The following is a 26,734-nucleotide window of genomic DNA, read 5'->3' as shown; positions in this document are numbered from 1 at the left end:
TGAGGGTAGAGGAGAACCTTGTTCAGGGCAGGTCCTGTTCTTTCTGATAGGACTGAGGGTAGAGGAGAACCTTGTTCAGGGCAGGTCCTGTTCTGTCTGAGGGGACTGAGGGTAGAGGAGAACCTTGTTCAGGGCAGGTCCTGTTCTGTCTGAGGGGACTGAGGGTAGAGGAGAACCTTGTTCAGGGCAGGTCCTATTCTTTCTGAGGGAACTGAGGGTAGAGGACCTTGTTCAGGGCAGGTCCTGTTCTGTCTGAGGGGACTGAGGGTAGAGGAGAACCTTGTTCAGGGCAGGTCCTATTCTGTCTGAGGGTAGAGGAGAACCTTGTTCAGGGCAGGTCCTATTCTTTCTGAGGGGACTGAGGGTAGAGGAGAACCTTGTTCAGGGCAGGTCCTGTTCGTTCTGAGGGGACTGAGGGTAGAGGAGAACCTTGTTCAGGGCAGGTCCTGTTCTGTCTGCAAAGGACTGAGGGTAGAGGCCTATTCTTTCTGAGGGGACTGAGGGTAGAGAACCTCGTTCAGGGCAGGTCCTATTCTGTCTGAGGGTAGAGGAGAACCTTGTTCAGGGCAGGTCCTGTTCGTTCTGAGGGGACTGAGGGTAGAGGAGAACCTTGTTCAGGGCTTGAGTTCATAAAGCATATCTGATCTAGAAGCAGTCCGACCTCTTCCTATTCATAACATCCTCCATCAGCACTCCTACTGAAACACCATGAATAGAGGCCCTGACGTTCAGGACATCCTGACAACGTTCTGAGGGACAGGGGTACCTGACAACATTCTGAGGGACAGGGGTACCTGACAACGTTCTGAGGGACAGGGGTACCTGACAACGTTCTGAGGGACAGGGGTACCTGACAACGTTCTGAGGGACAGGGGTACCTGACAACGTTCTGAGGGACAGGGGTACCTGACAACGTTCTGAGGGACAGGGGTACCTGACAACGTTACAGAGGTCTGTCATCCACCGTTACAGAGGTCTGTCATCCTCCCGTTACAGAGGTCTGTCATCCTCCCGTTACAGAGGTCTGTCATCCTCCCGTTACAGAGGTCTGTCATCCTCCCGTTAGAGAGGTCTGTCATCCTCCCGTTACAGAGGTCTGTCATCCTCCCGTTACAGAGGTCTGTCATCCTCCCGTTACAGAGGTCTGTCATCCTCCCGTTAGAGAGGTCTGTCATCCTCCCGTTACAGAGGTCTGTCATCCTCCCGTTACAGAGGTCTGTCATCCTCCCGTTACAGAGGTCTGTCATCCTCCCGTTACAGAGGTCTGTCATCCTCCCGTTACAGAGGTCTGTCATCCTCCCGTTAGAGAGGTCTGTCATCCTCCGTTAGAGGTCTGTCATCCTCCGTTACAGAGGTCTGTCATCCTCCCGTTAGAGAGGTCTGTCATCCTCCGTTAGAGGTCTGTCATCCTCCGTTACAGAGGTCTGTCATCCTCCCGTTAGAGAGGTCTGTCATCCTCCCGTTAGAGGTCTGTCATCCTCCCGTTAGAGAGGTCTGTCATCCTCCCGTTAGAGAGGTCTGTCATCCTCCCGTTACAGAGGTCTGTCATCCTCCCGTTAGAGAGGTCTGTCATCCTCCCGTTACAGAGGTCTGTCATCCTCCCGTTAGAGGTCTGTCCTGTATATCACGTCAAACTAAAACACATCCTACCCCAACCATCCCATTTCTTCCACAACAGAAAAATCTAGAAAAACATGTCAAACCCTTTTATTTAGTCCATCAATTCATTCACAGGGCAAAGAGAAACAAAACCTCCACGTTCAACCACTCAAATTAAAGACATCTTGAAAACATTTATTTTTTTTTTTTTAAGAAAAAAAATACATTTTTTATAAACAAATAAATCCTAATCGTTAGACTGTGTTCAGGTCATTGTTGGATCATCACCAACAGACAGATGAGGCTTCAGGCCTGTTAAAGGATACTTGGTATTCTACTATGGAAGCCTCGTTCCATAAGCCCTTCCTCTATACTCTAGTTTACTTCCTGTCTTGCAGAGAATCCAACCAATCACATCTTCACTTGACCAGGGTGCCACCCCAGATGGAGAGCACGTCCTTGATTGGGCCTGGATCAGTGGAGGGGGGTGTGGTCACCGCAGTGAAAGCCTCCTTGACCACTCGTGTCCTTGTGTCTTGGCTCCGTTCCCTCCCACGTGGACAGGATGGGCGGGGTTATGCAGTTACCTTCAGAAGTGCTAAGGCCGCTCCTATGCTAAGCTCTCCATCTTTAAGATCTCTCTCCGTCCGTCTCTCTCTCTGTCCGGCTGTCCGTAGTGAGTGGTACTATCTCACTACCCGTCTTCTCAGTTTCCAGTGTCCTCTCTCAATCCTTCCAGCTCGGTTTGTATTTACAGTTTGGCTCGCTGAAAGAAAGCCTGTGGAGAGAGAGAGAGACAGAGACAAGAGAGAGAGAGAGAGACAGAGACAGAGAGACAGAGAGACAGAGACAGAGAGACAGAGACAGAGACAGAGAGACAGAGACAGAGAGACAGAGAGAGAGACAGAGACAGAGAGACAGAGAGAGAGAGACAGAGACAAGAGAGAGAGAGAGAGACAGAGACAGAGAGACAGAGAGACAGAGAGACAGAGAGACAGAGACAGAGAGACAGAGACAGAGAGACAGAGAGACAGAGAGAGAGACAGAGACAGAGAGACAGACAGAGAGACAGAGATTCTTGTCAGATGTCATTGCTAGTCTCAAGACACAGGCGACAGAGTGGAGATGTTTCCAAGGCAACAACCAGCTGACTACGTACCTTCATGTAGGTTTTGAGGACCTTGGCGTCTGGCTGCTGAAGCACTTGACACACTTCCTGTGACAGGAAGAGGAGGAGGAGTGTTACAGAACTAGGGAACGGGTTACATTTCCGTGCTCTCTTCAGCTGTGATTTGTATGGTTATGCGACAGTGGTACCTGTGTGATTTCAGGTGACACCTGTAGAGAAGGGAGGTACTCCTGTTGAAGGTACTGGATAAACTCCGGACCCTGCCGACCAGGAAGTACAAAACATGACGACAAACACCCTGTCAGCCGTGCATTCATTCATTCATATAAAAAAAGGTCCAAGTTCCAGATAGATCAGGTTCTCAACCAGACGAGCACAACGGAAAGGAAAACCAAACTGGAGCTTACCCTTCTGAGATGAATCATTTTCAACGTCAGAGCACACTCTGACAACGTCTGGAGAAAAGAACAACAAAACAAGGTTTGTCAAATGAGTCCAAACGTCTGTTCTGTAAAGAGACGTGTCTGATACATCTGGTTCCACAGGTACTCACCAGGACGGTCTGAGCGTCCGTGAGATCAAAGGATGGTTTGAGAGGAGCCAGGAAGCATGCTGGGACGATGTGTTTATAGATGAAGTCTGGGAAACCAGCCATACCGTCTTTACCTCCTGAAGGACAAAACATCAGTCCCGGTTCAAAACGTTTTCGCTTTTACACCAGGGGTGTATTCATTAGTGCAAACCGTAGCAACAATGTTTTACAATGAAAACCAGAGTTTCTGTCTGGATGAATTCAGCAAGGTCCCTCCCCGTTTCAACACAGAAGGTTTCTAGTGAACACAAACCAGTCCAAGACAAAAAACACACTAATGGTTGTGTTTCCAGAACAAACCAGTCCAAGACAAAAAACACACTACTATCTGCTGGTTGTGTTTCCAGAACAAACCAGTCCAAGACAAAAAACACACTATCTGCTGGTTGTGTTTCCAGAACAACTGTTCTGTCAGGAAGGATCAACAGCAGCAAGACAGGTGGTTGGATACGGAGGGAGGGAGGGTGGTTGGATACGGAGGGAGGGAGGGTGGTTGGATACGGAGGGAGGGAGGGTGGTTGGATACGGAGGGAGGGAGGTTGGATGGATACGGAGGGAGGGAGGTTGGATGGATACGGAGGGAGGGAGGTTGGATGGATACCGAGGGAGGGAGGTTGGATGGATACCGAGGGAGGGAGGGTGGTTGGATACCGAGGGAGGGAGGGTGGTTGGATACGGAGGGAGGGACGGTGGTTGGATACGGAGGGAGGGACGGTGGTTGGATACGGAGGGAGGGACGGTGGTTGGATACGGAGGGAGGGACGGTGGTTGGATACGGAGGGAGGGACGGTGGTTGGATACGGAGGGAGGGACGGTGGTTGGATACGGAGGGAGGGACGGTGGTTGGATACGGAGGGAGGGACGGTGGTTGGATACGGAGGGAGGGACGGTGGTTGGATACGGAGGGAGGGACGGTGGTTGGATACGGAGGGAGGGACGGTGGTTGGATACGGAGGGAGGGACGGTGGTTGGATACGGAGGGAGGGACGGTGGTTGGATACGGAGGGAGGGACGGTGGTTGGATACGGAGGGAGGGACGGTGGTTGGATACGGAGGGAGGGACGGTGGTTGGATACGGAGGGAGGGACGGTGGTTGGATACGGAGGGAGGGACGGTGGTTGGATACGGAGGGAGGGACGGTGGTTGGATACGGAGGGAGGGACGGTGGTTGGATACGGAGGGAGGGACGGTGGTTGGATACGGAGGTAGGGACGGTGGTTGGATACGGAGGGAGGGACGGTGGTTGGATACGGAGGGAGGGACGGTGGTTGGACACGGAGGGAGGGACGGTGGTTGGACACGGAGGGAGGGACGGTGGTTGGACACGGAGGGAGGGACGGTGGTTGGACACGGAGGGAGGGACGGTGGTTGGACACGGAGGGAGGGACGGTGGTTGGACACGGAGGGAGGGACGGTGGTTGGACACGGAGGGAGGGACGGTGGTTGGACACGGAGGGAGGGACGGTGGTTGGACACGGAGGGAGGGACGGTGGTTGGACACGGAGGGAGGGACGGTGGTTGGACACAGAGGGAGGGACGGTGGTTGGACACGGAGGGAGGGACGGTGGTTGGACACGGAGGGAGGGACGGTGGTTGGACACGGAGGGAGGGACGGTGGTTGGACACGGAGGGAGGGACGGTGGTTGGACACGGAGGGAGGGACGGTGGTTGGACACGGAGGGAGGGACGGTGGTTGGACACGGAGGGAGGGACGGTGGTTGGACACGGAGGGAGGGACGGTGGTTGGACACGGAGGGAGGGAGGGTGGTTGGACACGGAGGGAGGGAGGGTGGTTGGACACGGAGGGAGGGAGGGTGGTTGGATACGGAGGGAGGGAGGGAGGGTGGTTGGATACGGAGGGAGGGAGGGAGGGTGGTTGGATACGGAGGGAGGGTGGTTGGATACGGAGGGAGGGTGGTTGGATACGGAGGGAGGGTGGTTGGATACGGAGGGAGGGTGGTTGGATACGGAGGGAGGGTGGTTGGATACGGAGGGAGGGTGGTTGGATACGGAGGGAGGGAATGTGGTTGGATACGGAGGGAGGGAATGTGGTTGGATACGGAGGGAGGGAATGTGGTTGGATACGGAGGGAGGGTGGTTGGATACGGAGGGAGGGTGGTTGGATACGGAGGGAGGGTGGTTGGATACGGAGGGAGGGAGGTTGGATACGGAGGGAGGGAGGTTGGATACGGAGGGAGGGAGGTTGGATACGGAGGGAGGGAGGTTGGATACGGAGGGAGGGAGGTTGGATACGGAGGGAGGGAGGTTGGATACGGAGGGAGGGTGGTTGGATACGGAGGGAGGGAGGTTGGATACGGAGGGAGGGACGGTGGTTGGATACGGAGGGAGGGACGGTGGTTGGATACGGAGGGAGGGACGGTGGTTGGATACGGAGGGAGGGACGGTGGTTGGATACGGAGGGAGGGACGGTGGTTGGATACGGAGGGAGGGACGGTGGTTGGATACGGAGGGAGGGACGGTGGTTGGATACGGAGGGAGGGACGGTGGTTGGACACGGAGGGAGGGACGGTGGTTGGACACGGAGGGAGGGACGGTGGTTGGACACGGAGGGAGGGACGGTGGTTGGACACGGAGGGAGGGACGGTGGTTGGACACGGAGGGAGGGACGGTGGTTGGACACGGAGGGAGGGACGGTGGTTGGACACTGAGGGAGGGAGGGTGGTTGGATACGGAGGGAGGGAGGGTGGTTGGATACGGAGGGAGGGAGGGTGGTTGGATACGGAGGGAGGGAGGGAGGGTGGTTGGATACGGAGGGAGGGTGGTTGGATACGGAGGGAGGGTGGTTGGATACGGAGGGAGGGTGGTTGGATACGGAGGGAGGGTGGTTGGATACGGAGGGAGGGTGGTTGGATACGGAGGGAGGGTGGTTGGATACGGAGGGAGGGAATGTGGTTGGATACGGAGGGAGGGACGGTGGTTCTCACCCCAGAGTTCCACCAGCTTGGACAAGATGATGAAACAGGTCTTCTGGGCGATGGGGTCGGGGAAGTCGACAGCTCCCTGGATGATGGTGAACAGAACCCGCTCTACGTTCTCAACACCTGGGGAGGAACCACACACTTAGAACCCTGGAGAACCACACAACAAATATTTATAGCTGAGGAACCACACACACACACACAGAACCCTGTAGAACCACACCCCAAACATTTATAGCTGAGGAATCACACACACTTAGAACCCACTTAATGTTCTCAACACCTGGGTAACAGAACACACACGCAGAACCCTGGAGAACCACAGTACACACTGAGCAGCAGCTCACCCTGGTTGGCCAGGACTTCGTTCATCCCGCTGGAGGTTATCGTCTGTATGAAGGTGAAGTAGCTTCTACGTAACATTTGTTTCTCCAGAGCTGCTGCCTGGTCGTTGTCCTCAGCAGGTCGACACAACACCTCAAAGATGGCCAGGACCAGAGGCATGAACACCTGCTGCAGGAAAGGAGACACCTGGTCCTGGAGAGGAGAGAGACAGAGAGGACCAGAGACATGAACACCTGCTGTAGGAACAGAGACACCTGGTCCTGGAGAGGAGAGAGACAGAGACACCTGGTCCTGGAGAGGAGAGAGACACCTGGTCCTGGAGAGGAGAGAGACACCTGGTCCTGGAGAGGAGAGAGACACCTGGTCCAGGGAATGGGGACATTGACTATAAACCTAAACCTAACCCTTTTAGCTGGCCTGTTAGCAGTCAGTCCTCTACCATAGATATTTGGTAAGGGCCGGTTTCCTGGACAGATGAATCTTAGTCGTGGACTAAAACCCTTCCTATGGAGATCCTACCTTAGTCCAGGAGACCAGCCCCAGATGTCCTCTAACTGTGTAGCAGGTCCCTGGTTACCTTGAACTTAGCGGTGATCTGACTGATGAGGGTATGAACTCCTGCAGGTCCCTGGTTACCTTGAACTTAGCGGTGATCTGACTGATGAGGGGTATAAACTCCTGCAGGTCCCTGGTTACCTTGAACTTAGCGGTTATCTGACTGATGAGGGGTATAAACTCCTGCAGGTCCCTGGTTACCTTGAACTTAGCGGTGATCTGACTGATGAGGGTTTGAACTTAGCGGTGATCTGACTGATGAGGGTATAAACTCCTGCAGGTCCCCCTGGTTACCTTGAACTTAGCGGTGATCTGACTGATGAGGGTATAAACTCCTGCAGGTCCCTGGTTACCTTGAACTTAGCGGTGATCTGACTGATGAGGGGTATAAACTCCTGCAGGTCCCTGGTTACCTTGAACTTAGCGGTGATCTGACTGATGAGGGTATAAACTCCTGCAGGTCCCTGGTTACCTTGAACTTAGCGGTGATCTGACTGATGAGGGGTATAAACTCCTGCAGGTCCCTGGTTACCTTGAACTTAGCGGTGATCTGACTGATGAGGGTATAAACTCCTGCAGGTCCCTGGTTACCTTGAACTTAGCGGTGATCTGACTGATGAGGGGTATGAACTCCTGCAGGTCCCTGGCCTCGCAGTCCTTCAGCATGTGCTCCGATGCCGCCGGGACGAAGGGCAGGACCTCTTCTTCGAGACAGATGATCATGCGATGAAGGAAGGAGCGGACAGCGCTACGCAGAGACCCCCTCTGGACAGGACAGCTCAGTGCAGGCAGGAAGGTCTGCAGACAGTCTCTGTAGACTTCAGTACATCCACACTGCTTCACTGTCTGCTTGTTGCTGAACGCCTTACTGGTACGACTAGAGGGGGGGGGGGGAGAGAGGGAGGGAGGAGAGAGGGGAACAGAGAGAGAGGGAGGGAGGGGGGAACAGAGAGAGAGGGAGGGGAGAGAGAAGCGCAGAGATGGGAGAGGGGGAAGGAGAGGGAGGGGGAGAGAGAGGGGAGAGATGTAGTATTTTTAGCAGGAACAGAACTTGTAAACCCAGAGAGAAGAGTGCTGAGCGATTAGTGCTTTTTGAGGTGGGTTCGGTTTCAGTTCTATAAATAACTAGTGAATGTTTTATGCATTATGTGGGTTGAATGCTGTAACAGAATGAAATAAAAGGCCATTACTGCTCATCACTTATTAACCATTTATTCACATGACTTTAAGACACACGACATGACATTATCTCTGAAGACTACACTACATGACCAGACATTATCTCTGAAGACGACACTACATGACCAGACATTATCTCTGAAGACGACACTACATGACCAGACATTATCTCTGAAGACTACTGTACATGACCAGACATTATCTCTGAAGACTACTGTACATGACCAGACATTATCTCTGAAGACTACTGTACATGACCAGACATTATCTCTGAAGACTACTGTACGTGACCAGACATTATCTCTGAAGACGACACTACGTGACCAGACATTATCTCTGAAGACGACACTACGTGACCAGACATTATCTCTGAAGACGACACTACATGACCAGACATTATCTCTGAAGACTACTGTACATGACCAGACATTATCTCTGAAGACTACTGTACATGACCAGACATTATCTCTGAAGACTACTGTACATGACCAGACATTATCTCTGAAGACTACTGTACATGAACATTATCTCTGAAGACTACTGTACATTAACATTATCTCTGAAGACTAATGTACATGACCAGACATTATCTCTGAAGACTACTGTACATAACCAGACATTATCTCTGAAGACTACTGTACGTGACCAGACATTATCTCTGAAGACTACTGTACATAACCAGACATTATCTCTGAAGACTACTGTACATGACCAGACATTATCTCTGAAGACTACTGTACATGACCAGACATTATCTCTGAAGACTAATGTACATGACCAAAAGTATGTGGACACCTGGTCTTCCAACAACTCATTCCCTACCCCCCGCTATAACAGCCTCCACTCTTCTGGGAAGGCTTTCCACTAGATGTTGGAACATTGCTGCTATAACAGCCTCCACTCTTCTGGGAAGGCTTTCCACTAGATGTTGGAACATTGCTGCTATAACAGCCTCCACTCTTCTGGGAAGGCGTTCCACTAGATGTTGGAACATTGCTGCTATAACAGCCCCTACTCTTCTGGGAAGGCTTTCCACTAGATGTTGGAACATTACTGCTATAACAGCCTCCACTCTTCTGGGAAGGCTTTCCACTAGATGTTGGAACATTGCTGCTATAACAGCCTCCACTCTTCTGGGAAGGCTTTTCACTAGATGTGGGAACATTGCTGCTATAACAGCCTCCACTCTTCTGGGAAGGCTTTTCACTAGATGTGGGAACATTGCTGTGGGGACTTGCTTCCATTCAGCCACAACAGCCTTAGTGAGGTCGGGGACTTGATGTTGAGCGATTAGGTCTGGCTCACACTCACTTCTTTTTATAAGAAACATTAATGTGTTGAAAATCCCTAATTGTTTGCGTAGTCAGCTGACACACACACACTTACCCCTCCAGACATGCCACCAGGGGTCTTTTCACCGTCCACAAATCCAGAACAAATCCAAGAACGTGTACAGTATTATATAGAGCCCTTATTGCATGGAACTTCCTTCCATCTCATATTGCTCAAATAAACAGCAAACCTGGTTTAACAAACCAGATAAAGCAACACCTGGTGGCACAACGCCTCTCCCCTATTGGACCTAGATAGTCTGTGTGTATTGATATGAGGGCAGATACAGCAACACCTGGTGGCACAACGCCTCGCCCCTATTGGACCTAGATAGTCTGTATGTATTGATATGAGGGTAGATACAGCAACACCTCACGGCACAACGCCTCTCCTCTATTGGACCTAGATAGTCTGTATGTATTGATATGAGGGTAGATACAGCAACACCTGGTGGCACAACGCCTCTCCTCTATTGGACCTAGATAGTCTGTATGTATTGATATGAGGGCAGATAAAGCAACACCTGGTGGCACAACGCCTCTCCTCTATTGGACCTAGATAGTCTGTATGTATTGATATGAGGGCAGATAAAGCAACACCTCTCCCCTATTGGACCTAGCTAGTCTGTATGTATTGATATGAGGGCAGATACAGCAACACCTCTCCCCTATTGGACCTAGATAGTCTGTATCTATTGATATGAGGGCAGATAAAGTGGCACAACGCCTCTCCCCTATTGGACCTAGATAGTCTGTATGTATTGATATGAGGGCAGATAAAGCAACGCCTCGCCCCTATTGGACCTAGATAGTCTGTATGTATTGATATGAGGGCAGATACAGCAACACCTGGTGGCACAACGCCTCTCCCCTATTGGACCTAGATAGTCTGTATGTATTGATATGAGGGCAGATAAAGCAACACCTGGTGGCACATCACCTCTCCTCTATTGGACCTAGCTAGTCTGTATGTATTGATATGAGGGCAGATACAGCAACACCTGGTGGCACAACGCCTCTCCCCTATTGGACCTAGATAGTCTGTATGTATTGATATGAGGGCAGATAAAGTGGCACAACGCCTCTCCCCTATTGGACCTAGATAGTCTGTATGTATTGATATGAGGGCAGATACAGCAACACCTGGTGGCACAACGCCTCTCCCCTATTGGACCTAGATAGTCTGTATGTATTGATATGAGGGCAGATACAGCAACACCTCTCCCCTATTGGACCTAGATAGTCTGTATGTATTGATATGAGGGCAGATAAAGCAACACCTCTCCCCTATTGGACCTAGATAGTCTGTATGTATTGATATGAGGGCAGATACAGCAACACCTGGTGGCACAACACCTCTCCTCTATTGGACCTAGATAGTCTGTATGTATTGATATGAGGGCAGATAAAGCAACACCTGGTGGCACAACACCTCGCCCCTATTGGACCTAGATAGTCTGTATGTATTGATATGAGGGCAGATACAGCAACACCTCTCCCCTATTGGACCTAGATAGTCTGTATGTATTGATATGAGGGCAGATAAAGCAACGCCTCTCCCCTATTGGACCTAGATAGTCTGTATGTATTGATATGAGGGCAGATACAGCAACACCTGGTGGCACAACACCTCTCCCCTATTGGACCTAGATAGTCTGTATGTATTGATATGAGGGCAGATACAGCAACACCTCTCCCCTATTGGACCTAGATAGTCTGTATGTATTGATATGAGGGCAGATACAGCAACGCCTCGCCCCTATTGGACCTAGATAGTCTGTATGTATTGATATGAGGGCAGATACAGCAACACCTGGTGGCACAACACCTCTCCCCTATTGGACCTAGATAGTCTGTATGTATTGATATGAGGGCAGATACAGCAACGCCTCGCCCCTATTGGACCTAGATAGTCTGTATGTATTGATATGAGGGCAGATACAGCAACACCTGGTGGCACAACACCTCTCCCCTATTGGACCTAGATAGTCTGTATGTATTGATATGAGGGCAGATACAGCAACACCTCTCCCCTATTGGACCTAGATAGTCTGTATGTATTGATATGAGGGTAGATACAGCAACACCTGGTGGCACAACGCCTCTCCCCTATTGGACCTAGATAGTCTGTATGTATTGATATGAGGGCAGATACAGCAACACCTGGTGGCACAACGCCTCTCCTCTATTGGACCTAGATAGTCTGTATGTATTGATATGAGGGCAGATACAGCAACACCTCTCCTCTATTGGACCTAGATAGTCTGTATGTATTGATATGAGGGCAGATAAAGCAACACCTGGTGGCACAACACCTCTCCTCTATTGGACCTAGATAGTCTGTATGTATTGATATGAGGGCAGATACAGCATCACCTGGTGGCACAACGCCTCTCCCCTATTGGACCTAGATAGTCTGTATGTATTGATATGAGGGTAGATACAGCAACACCTGGTGGCACAACGCCTCTCCCCTATTGGACCTAGATAGTCTGTATGTATTGATATGAGGGTAGATACAGCAACACCTGGTGGCACAACGCCTCTCCTCTATTGGACCTAGATAGTCTGTATGTATTGATATGAGGGCAGATATAGCAACACCTGGTGGCACAACGCCTCTCCTCTATTGGACCTAGATAGTCTGTATGTATTGATATGAGGGCAGATAAAGCAACACCTCTCCTCTATTGGACCTAGATAGTCTGTATGTATTGATATGAGGGCAGATATAGCAACACCTGGTGGCACAACGCCTCTCCTCTATTGGACCTAGATAGTCTGTATGTATTGATATGAGGGCAGATATAGCAACACCTGGTGGCACAACGCCTCTCCTCTATTGGACCTAGATAGTCTGTATGTATTGATATGAGGGCAGATATAGCAACACCTGGTGGCACAACGCCTCTCCTCTATTGGACCTAGATAGTCTGTATGTATTGATATGAGGGCAGATAAAGCAACACCTCTCCCCTATTGGACCTAGCTAGTCTGTATGTATTGATATGAGGGCAGATACAGCAACACCTCTCCCCTATTGGACCTAGATAGTCTGTATGTATTGATATGAGGGCAGATACAGCAACACCTGGTGGCACAACACCTCTCCCCTATTGGACCTAGATAGTCTGTATGTATTGATATGAGGGCAGATACAGCAACACCTCTCCCCTATTGGACCTAGATAGTCTGTATGTATTGATATGAGGGCAGATAAAGTGGCACAACACCTCTCCTCTATTGGACCTAGATAGTCTGTATGTATTGATATGAGGGCAGATAAAGCAACACCTGGTGGCACAACACCTCTCCCCTATTGGACCTAGATAGTCTGTATGTATTGATATGAGGGCAGATAAAGCAACACCTCACGGCACAACGCCTCTCCCCTATTGGACCTAGATAGTCTGTATGTATTGATATGAGGGCAGATAAAGTGGCACCTCACGGCACAACGCCTCTCCCCTATTGGACCTAGATAGTCTGTATGTATGTACTGATATGTAGGATACGTGTGCCTTTAAACATGTATGGAGTTCTGTCCTTGAGCTGTTCTTGTCTATTGATGTTCTGTATTATGTTTCATGTCGACCCCAGTGTTCTGGGTTCTGTGTTCTGTGCTCTGGGTTCTGTGCTCTGGGTTCTGTGTTCTGTGCTCTGGGTTCTGTGCTCTGGGTTCTGTGTTCTGGGTTCTGTGTTCTGTGCTCTGGGTTCTGTGCTCTGTGCTCTGGGTTCTGTGTTCTGGGTTCTGTGCTCTGGGTTCTGTGCTCTGGGTTCTGTGCTCTGGGTTCTGTGCTCTGGGTTCTGTGTTCTGGGTTCTGTGTTCTGTGCTCTGGGTTCTGTGCTCTGTGCTCTGGGTTCTGTGTTCTGGGTTCTGTGCTCTGGGTCCTGTGCTCTGGGTTCTGTGCTCTGGGTTCTGGGTTCTGTGCTCTGGGTTCTGTGTTCTGGGTTCTGTGCTCTGGGTCCTGTGCTCTGGGTTCTGTGCTCTGGGTCCTGTGCTCTGGGTTCTGTGCTCTGGGTCCTGTGCTCTGGGTTCTGTGCTCTGGGTCCTGTGCTCTGGGTCCTGTGCTCTGGGTTCTGTGCTCTGGGTTCTGTGCTCTGGGTCCTGTGCTCTGGGTCCTGTGCTCTGGGTTCTGTGCTCTGGGTCCTGTGCTCTGGGTCCTGTGCTCTGGGTCCTGTGCTCTGGGTTCTGTGCTCTGGGTTCTGTGCTCTGGGTTCTGTGCTCTGGGTTCTGTGCTCTGGGTTCTGTGCTCTGGGTTCTGTGCTCTGTGTGGAACCCCAGGAAGAGTAGCTGCTGCTTTTGCAACAGCTAATGTGGATCCTAATAAAATACCAGAATAGCCCAACCCGGACGATGCTGGGACAATTGTGTGCCGCCTCATGGGTCTCTCGGTCGCGGGCCGGCTGCGACACAGCCTGGGATCAAACCCGGGTCAGTAGTGACGCCTCTAGCGCTGCGATGCAGTGCCTTAGACCGCTGGCCACTGGGCCTTACTTATAACCAAATGTTGCAGTTGGGGGTTAAGGCTTAGTGTTACTAGGGCTTAGTGTTACTAGGGCTCAGTGTTACTAGGGCTCAGTGTTACTAGGGCTCAGTGTTACTAGGGCTCAGTGTTACTAGGGCTCAGTGTTACTAGGGCTCAGTGTTACTAGGGCTTAGTGTTCCTAGGGCATAGTATTCCTAGGGCTCAGTGTTACTAGGGCTCAGTGTTACTAGGGCTCAGTGTTACTAGGGCTCAGTGTTACTAGGGCTCAGTGTTACTAGGGCTCAGTGTTACTAGGGCTCAGTGTTCCTAGGGCATAGTGTTCCTAGGGCATAGTGTTACTAGGGCTCAGTGTTACTAGGGCTCAGTGTTACTAGGGCTCAGTGTTACTAGGGCTCAGTGTTACTAGGGCTTAGTGTTACTAGGGCTCAGTGTTACTAGGGCTCAGTGTTACTAGGGCTCAGTGTTACTAGGGCTTAGTGTTACTAGGGCTCAGTGTTACTAGGGCTCAGTGTTACTAGGGCTTAGTGTTACTAGGGCTTAGTGTTACTAGGGCTTAGTGTTCCTAGGGCTTAGTGTTCCTAGGGCTCAGTGCTCCTAGGGCTCAGTGTTCCTAGGGCTCAGTGTTCCTAGGGCTCAGTGTTCCTAGGGCTCAGTGTTACTAGGGCTTAGTGTTACTAGGGCTTAGTGTTACTAGGGCTTAGTGTTCCTAGGGCTTAGTGTTCCTAGGGCTTAGTGTTACTAGGGCTTAGTGTTACTAGGGCTCAGTGTTCCTAGGGCTCAGTGTTCCTAGGGCTTAGTGTTACTAGGGCTTAGTGTTCCTAGGGCTTAGTGCTCCTAGGGCTTAGTGTTCCTAGGGCTCAGTGTTCCTAGGGCATAGTGTTACTAGGGCTTAGTGTTCCTAGGGCTTAGTGTTCCTAGGGCTTAGTGTTCCTAGGGCTTAGTGTTCCTAGGGCCCAGTGTTACTAGGGCATAGTGTTCCTAGGGCTTAGTGTTCCTAGGGCTCAGTGTTCCTAGGGCATAGTGTTCCTAGGGCTCAGTGTTCCTAGGGCATAGTGTTCCTAGGGCATAGTGTTACTAGGGCATAGTGTTCCTAGGGCTTAGTGTTACTAGGGCTTAGTGTTACTAGGGCTTAGTGTTACTAGGGCTTAGTGTTACTAGGGCTTAGTGTTACTAGGGCTTAGTGTTCCTAGGGCTTAGTGTTACTAGGGCTTAGTGTTCCTAGGGCTTAGTGTTACTAGGGCTTAGTGTTCCTAGGGCTTAGTGTTACTAGGGCTTAGTGTTCCTAGGGCTTAGTGTTCCTAGGGCTCAGTGTTCCTAGGGCATAGTGTTACTAGGGCATAGTGTTCCAAGGGCATAGTGTTCCTAGGGCTTAGTGTTCCTAGGACTTATATCAGGGGGTGGTGTTTGTATATCAGGGTCAGTGTTTGTACATCAGGGTCAGTGTTTGTACATCAGGGTCAGTGTTTGTACATCAGGGTCAGTGTTTGTACATCAGGGTCAGTGTTTGTATATCAGGGTCAGTGTTTGTACATCAGGGTCAGTGTTTGTACATCAGGGTCAGTGTTTGTACATCAGGGTCAGTGTTTGTATATCAGGGTCAGTGTTTGTATATCAGGGTCAGTGTTTGTATATCAGGGTCAGTGTTTGTACATCAGGGTCAGTGTTTGTACATCAGGGTCAGTGTTTGTACATCAGGGTCAGTGTTTGTACATCAGGGTCAGTGTTTGTATATCAGGGTCAGTGTTTGTACATCAGGGTCAGTGTTTGTATATCAGGGTCAGTGTTTGTACATCAGGGTCAGTGTTTGTACATCAGGGTCAGTGTTTGTACATCAGGGTCAGTGTTTGTACATCAGGGTCAGTGTTTGTACATCAGGGTCAGTGTTTGTACATCAGGGTCAGTGTTTGTACATCAGGGTCAGTGTTTGTACATCAGGGTCAGTGTTTGTACATCAGGGTCAGTGTTTGTACATCAGGGTCAGTGTTTGTACATCAGGGTCAGTGTTTGTACATCAGGGTCAGTGTTTGTACATCAGGGTCAGTGTTTGTACATCAGGGTCAGTGTTTGTACATCAGGGTCAGTGTTTGTACATCAGGGTCAGTGTTTGTATATCAGGGTCAGTGTTTGTACATCAGGGTCAGTGTTTGTACATCAGGGTCAGTGTTTGTACATCAGGGTCAGTGTTTGTACATCAGGGTCAGTGTTTGTACATCAGGGTCAGTGTTTGTACATCAGGGTCAGTGTTTGTACATCAGGGTCAGTGTTTGTACATCAGGGTCAGTGTTTGTACATCAGGGTCAGTGTTTGTACATCAGGGTCAGTGTTTGTACATCAGGGTCAGTGTTTGTACATCAGGGTCAGTGTTTGTACATCAGGGTCAGTGTTTGTACATCAGGGTCAGTGTTTGTATATCAGGGTCAGTGTTTGTACATCAGGGTCAGTGTTTGGATATTTACCTAGCGAAGCCAACAGCGTGACTGAGACAGTCGGCCAGCGCAGCCTGCCTCTCCTCCTCCCTCTCAGAGGCCAGTTTGGCCAGCAGCAGACGGAAGGCGTCGGTCAGCGGGGTCAGCAGGGATCTCATCAGCGCCTGCTTCCTCTCCGCGGGACTCTCTCCGTGGACGATCAACACCCCCGCCGTCTCAAATATAAACAGCTGGTCATCGCTGGTCAGCAGCGCAGGGAAACCGTTCTCCTGAGGCACATATGGGGAGGGGAAGGAAGGTCAGTACAGGGGGGGTAATGTATGGAGGGTAAGGTAGGTCAGTACAGAGGGAGGGTAAGGTAGGTCAGTACAGAGGGGGGGTAAGGTAGGTCAGTACAGAGGGAGGGTAATGTATGGAGGGGAATGAAGGTCAGTACAGGGGGGGTAATGTATGGAGGGGAATGAAGGTCAGTAATGTATGGAGGGTAAGGTAGGTCAGTACAGAGGGAGGGTAATGTATGGAGGGTAAGGTAGGTCAGTACAGAGGGAGGGATGGTAATGTATGGAGGGTAAGGTAGGTCAGTACAGAGGGAGGGGAATGTATGGAGGGTAAGGTAGGTCAGTACAGAGGGAAGGTAATGTATGGAGGGGAATGAAGGTCAGTAATGTATGGAGGGTAAGGTAGGTCAGTACAGAGGGAGGGTAATGTATGGAGGGTAAGGTAGGTCAGTACAGAGGGAGGGATGGTAATGTATGGAGGGTAAGGTAGGTCAGTACAGAGGGAGGGGAATGTATGGAGGGTAAGGTAGGTCAGTACAGAGGGAAGGTAATGTATGGAGGGGAATGAAGGTCAGTGCAGAGGGAGGGGAATGAAGGTCAGTGCAGAGGGAGGGGAATGTATGGTAGGTAAGGTAAGGTAAGGTAGGTCAGTACAGGGGGAGGGTAATGTATGGAGGGTAAGGTAGGTCAGTACAGGGGGGGTAATGTATGGAGGGTAAGGTAGGTCAGTACAGAGGGAGGGTAATGTATGGAGGAGAATGAAGGTCAGTAATGTATGGAGGGTAAGGTAGGTCAGTACAGAGGGAGGGTAATGTATGGAGGGTAAGGTAGGTCAGTACAGGGGGGGTAATGTATGGAGGGTAAGGTAGGTCAGTACAGAGGGAGGGTAATGTATGGAGGGGAATGAAGGTCAGTGCAGAGGGAGGGGAATGAAGGTCAGTGCAGAGGGAGGGTAATGTATGGTAGGTAAGGTAAGGTAAGGTAGGTCAGTACAGAGGGAGGGTAATGTATGGAAGGTAATGAAGGCCAGTACAGAGGGAGGGTAATGTATGGAAGGTAATGAAGGTCAGTACAGAGTGAGGGTAATGTATGGATGGGAATGAAAGTCAGTCAAGGGGGAGGGTAATGTATGGAAGGTAATGAAGACAAGTACAGAGGGAGGGTAATGTATGGAAGGTAATGAAGGTCAGTCAAGGGGGAGGGTAATGTATGGAAGGTAATGAAGGCCAGTACAGAGGGAGGGTAATGTATGGAAGGTAATGAAGATCAGTACAGAGGGAGGGTAATGTATGGAAGGTAATGTATGGAAGGTAATGAAGGTCAGTACAGAGTGAGGGTAATGTATGGAGGGTAAGGTAGGTCAGTACAGAGGGAGGGTAATGTATGGAGGGTAAGTCAGTACAGAGGGAGGGTAATGTATGGAGGGTAAGGTAGGTCAGTACAGAGGGAGGGTAATGTATGGAGGGTAATGTATGGAAGGTAATGAAAGTCAGTACAGAGTGAGGGTAATGTATGGAGGGTAAGGTAGGTCAGTACAGAGGGAGGGTAATGTATGGAGGGTAAGTCATTGGAGAGATGCTGTTGATGGTAATGTAGGTCAGTGAAGAGAGATACTGTAGAGGGTAATGTATATGAGGGGAGGGTTAACTTACAGGAGGTGCTAGCTCAGCAGGTCTATAGAGGGTAATGTGTGGAGGGTAATGTATATGAGGGGAGAGGTAACTTACAGGAGGTGCTAGCTCAGCTGGTCTGTAGAGGGTAATGTATATGAGGGGAGAGGTAACTTACAGGATGAGCTCCAGCTGGTCTGTAGAGGGTAATGTGTAGAGGGCAATGTATATGAGGGGAGAGGTAACTTACAGGAGGAGCTCCAGCAGGTCTGTAAAGTGTAATGTGTGGAGGGTAATGTGTGAGAGGTAACTTACAGGAGGAGCTAGCTCCAGCAGGTCCTGTATCCTGGACAGGATGTCTTCAATGAAGGAGTTCATGTGTTTACTGGCAACAGAGTAAACAGAGGACAGGGTTGGGGTCAATCACAAAGAACCTTCTAGAACTATTACTGTAAACAGAGGACAGGGTTAGGGTCAATCACAAATAACCTTCTAGAACTATTACTGTAAACAGAGGACAGGGTTAGGGTCAATCACAAAGAACCTTCTAGAACTATTACTGTAAACAGAGGACAGGGTTAGGGTCAATCACAAAGAACCTTCTAGAACTATTACTGTAAACAGAGGACAGGGTTGGGGTCAATCACAAAGAACCTTCTAGAACTATTACTGTAAACAGAGGACAGGGTTAGGGTCAATCACAAAGAACCTTCTAGAACTATTACTGTAAACAGAGGACAGGGTTAGGGTCAATCACAAAGAACCTTCTAGAACTATTACTGTAAACAGAGGACAGGGTTGGGGTCAAACACAAAGAACCTTCTAGACTTATTACTGTAAACAGAGGACAGGGTTGGGGTCAAACACAAAGAACCTTCTAGAATTATTACTGTAAACAGAGGACAGGGTTGGGGTCAATCACAAAGAACCTTCTAGAACTATATAATATATAACGACATGTCCTGCTTTCTGGTGATCTGGTGTTGACTACCAGGACAGGGTCCAACCAGTCTGCTGATAATACTGGTCCAACAGGTACCCTATAATCTACAACAAGGACCCATAGAGCTCTGGTCTAAAGTAGTGCACTATATAGGGAATAGGGCTCTGGTCTAAAGTAGTGCACTATATAGGGAATAGGGCTCTGGTCTAAAGTAGTGTACTATATAGGGAATAGGACCCTGATCTAAAGTAATGCACTACATAGGGAATAGGGCCCTGGTCTAAAGTAGTGCACTATATAGGGAATAGGGGCCCTGGTCTAAAGTAGTGTACTATATAGGGAATAGGGCCCTGGTCTAAAGTAGTGCACTATATAGGGAATAGGGCTCTGGTCTAAAGTAGTGTACTATATAGGGAATAGGGGCCCATTGGGAACACAGGGTAACGCGTGCTTAGTGACGGTACAGCTGGACTTACTGCAGTGTCTTGACGAACCGTGAGAAGAGGTAGGCCACTCTGCTACGGACCTTAGGACTGCTGTGTCTCAGACCGCGATGGTCCAGAAAGGACATCTACAGGGACACAGTAACACAATGATACAAAACCTCCCCTTTAACCAGGGGTCCACTGTCCCTCTCCTCAACACTGATACAAAACCTCCCCTTTAACCAGGGGTCCACTGTCCCTCTACTCTCCTCAACACTGATACAAAACCTCCCCTTTAACCAGGGGTCCACTGTCCCTCTCCTCAACACTGATACAAAACCTCCCCTTTAACCAGGGGTCCACTGTCCCTCTCCTCAACACTGATACAAAACCTCCCCTTTAACCAGGGGTCCACTGTCCCTCTCCTCAACACTGATACAATACCTCCCCTTTAACCAGGGGTCCACTGTCCCTCTCCTCAACACTGTGAAGACACAATGTTAAAAGGTAGAGTTCATTGATTCAGCGACTGAGCTAGGACAGTCTAGTATTGCAGAACTAACTGAGCTAGGACAGACAGTCAGGTACTGCAGAACTAACTGAGCTAGGACAGACAGTCTAGTACTACAGAACTAACTGAGCCAGGACAGACAGTCTAGTACTGCAGAACTAACTGAGCCAGGACAGACAGTCTAGTACTGCAGAACTAACCAGGACAATAGGAATGTGCTGCGGTTCAACCAGGAAGAACTTGTCGTAACGAACCACCGTCTCGAAGAACTCCAGCGACACAGACGTGTGTTGGTAACCACTGAGACCAGAGGAGACCAGCTGAGGAGACAGGGAGAACACAGGATATGATGTCAGACATTAGAAACAACAGACTGTGTGTTGGTAACCACTGAGACCAGAGGAGACCAGCTGAGGAGACAGGGAGAACACAGGATATGATGTCAGACATTAGAAACAACAGACTGTGTGTTGGTAACCAATGAGACCAGAGGAGACCAGCTGAGGAGACCAGCTGAGGAGACAGGGAGAACACAGGATATGATGTCAGACATTAGAAACAACAGACTGTGTGTTGGTAACCACTGAGACCAGAGGAGACCAGCTGAGGAGACAGGGAGAACACAGGATATGATGTCAGACATTAGAAACAACAGACTGTGTGTTGGTAACCCCTGAGACCAGCTGAGGAGACCAGCTGAGGAGACAGGGAGAACACAGGATATGATGTCAGACATTAGAAACAACAGACTGTGTGTTGGTAACCACTGAGACCAGAGGAGACCAGCTGAGGAGACAGGGAGAACATGATGTCAGACATCAGGATCAAGGGTTGTCAGCGGACTGGCTGGCTGTGTGTAACTCACCGTTCTCATCATATCCTGCAGGGCGGAGGTCTTGGCCGTGTCGCCAGAGAAGTGAGCTCCGTGAGACGCAGGCAGAGCCTCTCCTAGCATGTACAGCAGCCTGATGGCCACCTCCACCTCCATGAAGGACGCCGTCTGCCAACGCCTGAGACACACAATCAGGATCAATACACGCTTCTTCACAACAGTTGTTTAAAACAAGGGGCAAAGTTAGGAAATAAGGTGGACATCGGGGAACAAAACAAGATGGAGTCTTACTGTATGGTGTTGTTGAAGACTCTGCCTACAGCTTCCAGGAGCAGGTCAGGAGACACCTGAGCCAGGCGATCCAACAGCATCTTCAACTGTTTCCTGTACTCTACAAACATCGCTTCATCCTCCCCCTGAGACAGAGAGACAGAGAGAGAGAGAGAGGATAGAGGAAGAGAGAGACAGAGAGACAGAGACAGCAAGAGAAGGAGAAGGAGATAGAGAGAAAGGAGAGAGAGAAGGCGCGAGAGAGAAAGAGAAAGGAGAGAGAGAAGGAGCGAGAGAGGAGAGAGAAAGGAGAGAGAGAGGAGAGAGAAAGGAGAGAGAAAGAGGGGGGAGGAGATGGACAGAGAAAGAGGGGGGAAGAGATGGACAGAGGAAGATAGAGACAGTGAGTAATGAAAATGCTGTTCAACTCCCCCCCCACAATTTAAAACTCACTCAAAGTTTTTACCTCGTTGTCAAAGTTGTACTCTTCATCATAAGTTAGTTTCTTCATGACGGCCAACATGATGTCCTGGTGAGACAGAGAGCACAGTCAACATACTGGATACAGTGAGGGGAAAAAGGTATTTGATCCCCTGCTGATTTTGTACGTTTGCCCACTGACAAAGAAATGATCAGTCTATAATTTTAATGGTAGGTTTATTTGAACAGTGAGAGACAGAATAACAACAAAAAAATCCCCAAAACATGTCAAAAATGTTATAAATTGATTTGCATTTTATTTCCATACTGGATATATCTGCTAACAAGATGACAGATGGACAGACACTAGATAAGGTTTTAAAAGCTTGTGGCTGGTTTCCCCAGACACAGAGTAATTATATTCCTGGAATACAATAAAATAAACATATTTTTAGTCCAGAACTAGGACTCCTCTGTGTCTGGGAAACCAGCCCAAAGAGTTCCTGATGAAATCGCACCTCAACGTGAGTCTTCTGTTGGTCTGTCAGCAGCGGGAACTAGAAGAGGAGAGACACAGCAGAATGTTCTCATTATGACACACCAGAATGTTCTCATTATGACACAACAGAATGTTCTCATTATGACACAACAGAATGTTCTCATTATGACACAACAGAATGTTCTCATTATGACACAACAGAATGTTCTCATTATGACACAACAGAATGTTCTCATTATGGAGACACACACCAGAATGTTCTCATTATGAGACACACACCAGAATGTTCTCATTATGACAACAGAATGTTCTCATTATGACACAACAGAATGTTCTCATTATGAGACACACACCAGAATGTTCTCATTATGAGACACACACCAGAATGTTCTCATTATGAGACACACACCAGAATGTTCTCATTATGACACACCAGAATGTTCTCATTATGGAGACACACACCAGAATGTTCTCATTATGAGACACACACCAGAATGTTCTCATTATGAGACACACACCAGAATGTTCTCATTATGAGACACACACCAGAATGTTCTCATTATGAGACACACACCAGAATGTTCTCATTATGAGACACACACCAGAATGTTCTCATTATGAGACACACACCAGAATGTTCTCATTATGAGACACACACCAGAATGTTCTCATTATGAGACACACACCAGAATGTTCTCATTATGAGACACACACCAGAATGTTCTCATTATGAGACACACACCAGAATGTTCTCATTATGAGACACACACCAGAATGTTCTCATTATGAGACACACACCAGAATGTTCTCATTATGAGACACACACCAGAATGTTCTCATTATGAGACACACACCAGAATGTTCTCATTATGAGACACACCAGAATGTTCTCATTATGAGACACACCAGAATGTTCTCATTATGAGACACACACCAGAATGTTCTCATTATGAGACACACACCAGAATGTTCTCATTATGAGAGACAGCAGAATGTTCTCATTATGAGACACACACCAGAATGTTCTCATTATGAGACACACACCAGAATGTTCTCATTATGAGACACACCAGAATGTTCTCATTATGAGACACAACCACAGGCCTTTTAATACAACGCAGTGGGCTATTCCAGACAGCAGGACAGACTAGCCAGCTAACTATGATAAACACACACACACACACACACACACACACACACACACACACACACACCTCTAAATGTTCTGCATCATTTGGAAAGTTAAACTTGAATGTGTTGTTGGTTTGTAAAGTCAATTATACCACGGCCATTTCCAAGTCTATATTTGTTGTAAATGTAGAATAATTCAGACAGTTAATCAGCTAATCCATTGCTGTCTCTTCCTGGAACAGGGGGGGGTAATGATAATGATTGGGGTCAGTTAGTGTGGACAGTTTCCTCCACCTTGTCTGAGTCCCAGTACTCTTCAATGGCCTCCTGTCCTCCTCTCCCTACCTGAGGCATGTGACTCTGCCACTCGGACCCCTTGAGGAAGATTAAGCAAATGAACACAAGTTTACGTCATGTTACCGTGCCAACCGGACCCTATTGAGGACGCTGTCACATGACAGTGGTCTGAGGGGCTACTCCACACCCGTTATAAAGATTATATTTCTATGGTTTCCATCCTGTCTAGTAAAGATACATCTAGAGTGACTCCCTCTCCTGTCTAGTAAAGATACATCTAGAGTGTCTCCCTCTCCTGTTTCGTAAAGATACATCTAGAGTGACTCCCTCTCCTGTTTCGTAAATATACATCTAGAGTGACACATAGAGAATAGGGAGCCATATTCCAATAGGCCTCTGGTCAGATGTAGTGCACATAGAGAATAGGGAGCCATATTCCCATAGACCTCTGATCAGATGTAGTGCACATAGAGAATAGGGAGCCATATTCCCATAGCCTCTGGTCAGATGTAGTGCACATAGAGAATAGGGAGCCATATTCCCATAGACCTCTGATCAGATGTAGTGCACATGGAGAATAGGGAGCCATATTCCAATAGGCCTCTGGTCAGATGTAGTGCACATAGAGAATAGGGAGCCATATTCCCATAGGCCTCTGGTCAGATGTAGTGCACATAGACAATAGGGAGCCATATTCCCAACTAGCAGGGTGTATCTCACCTGTTTGAGTACGTTCAGGTAGTCGTAGCAGAAGCCTACGATGTTGGCTGAGATGTCATCGTCGTCGTGGACCAGTAGCTGGAGGAGCAGAGGAACCTTGGTCTCGAGGGCACGCAGCGCCTCGGCGGCTTCCTTCACGGCGCCCCCCTTGGCCAGTTTGGTCCAGCTCAGCACCAGAGACTGGCCCATCCCGTTCACCAGTCTGGAGAACTTAGCCAGGAAGTCCACATCCTCCTCCTGATGGAGCCAAGACAGGAAACAGGGGGGGGGGGGGGCTTTTCAGGTATAAACAGGAAACAGTTTCACATCCATTCAGGAAGTAGAGGTGAGGAGGAAGAGGAAATGGAGCCTTTGGCCTTTTGTTGGACTGTGGGAAATGTAGTAGCGAGTGTGTGTGTGGTGTGTGGTGTGTGTGTTATGTGGTGTATGTGTGTTGTGGTGTGTGTGTGTGTTATGTGGTGTGTGTGTGTGTTATGGTGTGTGTGTCTGTGTGTGTACCTACCTGGTCCACGTTGAAGAAGCCAGCCGACTGCAGGACCTGACAGAGGGACTCGACCAGCTTGGTCTTGTCTGTTATGCGGTGTGTGTGTGTCTGTGTGTGTGTACCTACCTGGTCCACGTTGAAGAAGCCAGCCGACTGCAGGACCTGACAGAGGGACTCGACCAGCTTGGTCTTGTCTGTCGGGGCCATTCCTTTACAGACAATCTCATACAGACAGTCACACGCCTCCTCTCTCAGGTCCTCCACAGACATCTGACTCAGCAGCAGGTTCACAAACCTGGAGGGAGAGGAACACAGAGGAACACACTGGTTAAACACTGGTCCAGGACCAGTCATCTGATCTAGTGTCTGGTTCATAAACCTGGAGGGAGAGGAACACACTGGTTAAACACTGGTCCAGGACCAGTCATCTGATCTAGTGTCTGGTTCATAAACCTGGAGGAAGGGGAACACACTGGTCCAGGACCAGTCATCTGATCTAGTGTCTGGTTCATAAACCTGGAGGGAGAGGAACACACTGGTCCAGGACCAGTCATCTGATCTAGTGTCTGGTTCATAAACCTGGAGGGAGAGGAACACACTGGTTAAACACTGGTCCAGGACCAGTCATCTGATATAGTCTCTGGTTCACAAACCTGGAGGGAGAGGAACACACTGGTCCAGGACCAGTCATCTGATCTAGTGTCTGGTTCATAAACCTGGAGGGAGAGGAACACACTGGTCCAGGACCAGTCATCTGATCTAGTGTCTGGTTCATAAACCTGGAGGGAGAGGAACACACTGGTTAAACACTGGTCCAGGACCAGTCATCTGATCTAGTGTCTGGTTCATAAACCTGGAGGAAGGGGAACACACTGGTCCAGGACCAGTCATCTGATCTAGTGTCTGGTTCATAAACCTGGAGGGAGAGGAACACACTGGTCCAGGACCAGTCCTCTGATCTAGTGTCTGGTTCATAAACCTGGAGGGAGAGGAACACACTGGTCCAGGACCAGTCATCTGATCTAGTGTCTGGTTCATAAACCTGGAGGGAGAGGAACACACTGGTTAAACACTGGTCCAGGACCAGTCATCTGATCTAGTGTCTGGTTCATAAACCTGGAGGGAGAGGAACACACTGGTCCAGGACCAGTCATCTGATCTAGTGTCTGGTTCATAAACCTGGAGGGACAGGAACACACTGGTTAAACACTGGTCCAGGACCAGTCATCTGATCTAGTGTCTGGTTCATAAACCTGGAGGGAGAGGAACACACTGGTCCAGGACCAGTCATCTGATCTAGTGTCTGGTTCATAAACCTGGAGGGAGAGGAACACACTGGTCCAGGACCAGTCATCTGATCTAGTCTCTGGTTCATAAACCTGGAGGGAGAGGAACACACTGGTTAAACACTGGTCCAGGACCAGTCATCTGATCTAGTGTCTGGTTCATAAACCTGGAGGGAGAGGAACACACTGGTCCAGGACCAGTCATCTGATCTAGTGTCTGGTTCATAAACCTGGAGGGAGAGGAACACACTGGTTAAACACTGGTCCAGGACCAGTCATCTGATATAGTCTCTGGTTCACAAACCTGGAGGGAGAGGAACACACTGGTCCAGGACCAGTCATCTGATCTAGTGTCTGGTTCATAAACCTGGAGGGAGAGGAACACACTGGTCCAGGACCAGTCATCTGATCTAGTGTCTGGTTCATAAACCTGGAGGGACAGG

The 26,734-nt window shown here is 49.4% G+C and overlaps 1 protein-coding gene across 2 annotated transcripts in view; it reads right to left on the bottom strand.

Moving 5' to 3' along the window:
- Positions 1 to 1,793: 1,793 nt before the first annotated feature.
- LOC139393091 (exportin-T-like) overlaps positions 1,794 to 26,734 on the bottom strand; it is a 47,330-nt gene continuing 22,389 nt past the window's right edge. Inside the window, exons 8-26 of one of the 2 annotated variants that reach the window (XM_071141438.1) lie at positions 25,132 to 25,300; positions 24,522 to 24,758; positions 23,799 to 23,879; positions 22,393 to 22,431; positions 21,921 to 21,983; positions 21,476 to 21,600; positions 21,218 to 21,362; positions 20,553 to 20,672; positions 19,893 to 19,987; positions 18,789 to 18,858; positions 16,616 to 16,854; positions 7,751 to 8,036; positions 6,607 to 6,796; positions 6,266 to 6,382; positions 3,282 to 3,397; positions 3,136 to 3,183; positions 2,917 to 2,988; positions 2,759 to 2,815; positions 2,256 to 2,377 (exon numbers count right to left, since the gene is read on the bottom strand). In XM_071141438.1, coding sequence (XP_070997539.1) covers positions 2,351 to 2,377; positions 2,759 to 2,815; positions 2,917 to 2,988; positions 3,136 to 3,183; positions 3,282 to 3,397; positions 6,266 to 6,382; positions 6,607 to 6,796; positions 7,751 to 8,036; positions 16,616 to 16,854; positions 18,789 to 18,858; positions 19,893 to 19,987; positions 20,553 to 20,672; positions 21,218 to 21,362; positions 21,476 to 21,600; positions 21,921 to 21,983; positions 22,393 to 22,431; positions 23,799 to 23,879; positions 24,522 to 24,758; positions 25,132 to 25,300 — 2,296 coding nt within the window. In that variant the 3' untranslated portion in view covers positions 2,256 to 2,350. Of the gene's footprint in view, positions 2,378 to 2,758; positions 2,816 to 2,916; positions 2,989 to 3,135; positions 3,184 to 3,281; positions 3,398 to 6,265; positions 6,383 to 6,606; positions 6,797 to 7,750; positions 8,037 to 16,615; positions 16,855 to 18,788; positions 18,859 to 19,892; positions 19,988 to 20,552; positions 20,673 to 21,217; positions 21,363 to 21,475; positions 21,601 to 21,920; positions 21,984 to 22,392; positions 22,432 to 23,798; positions 23,880 to 24,521; positions 24,759 to 25,131; positions 25,301 to 26,734 lie in introns of both variants that reach the window. The other variant, XM_071141439.1, reaches the window with a different exon arrangement.

This window comes from Oncorhynchus clarkii, chromosome 33 (genome assembly GCF_045791955.1).
Source record: "Oncorhynchus clarkii lewisi isolate Uvic-CL-2024 chromosome 33, UVic_Ocla_1.0, whole genome shotgun sequence".
NCBI lineage: Eukaryota > Metazoa > Chordata > Actinopteri > Salmoniformes > Salmonidae > Oncorhynchus > Oncorhynchus clarkii.
The sequence above is the reverse complement of the archived record's forward strand: the minus strand, read 5'-3'. Positions and strand labels throughout refer to the sequence as shown.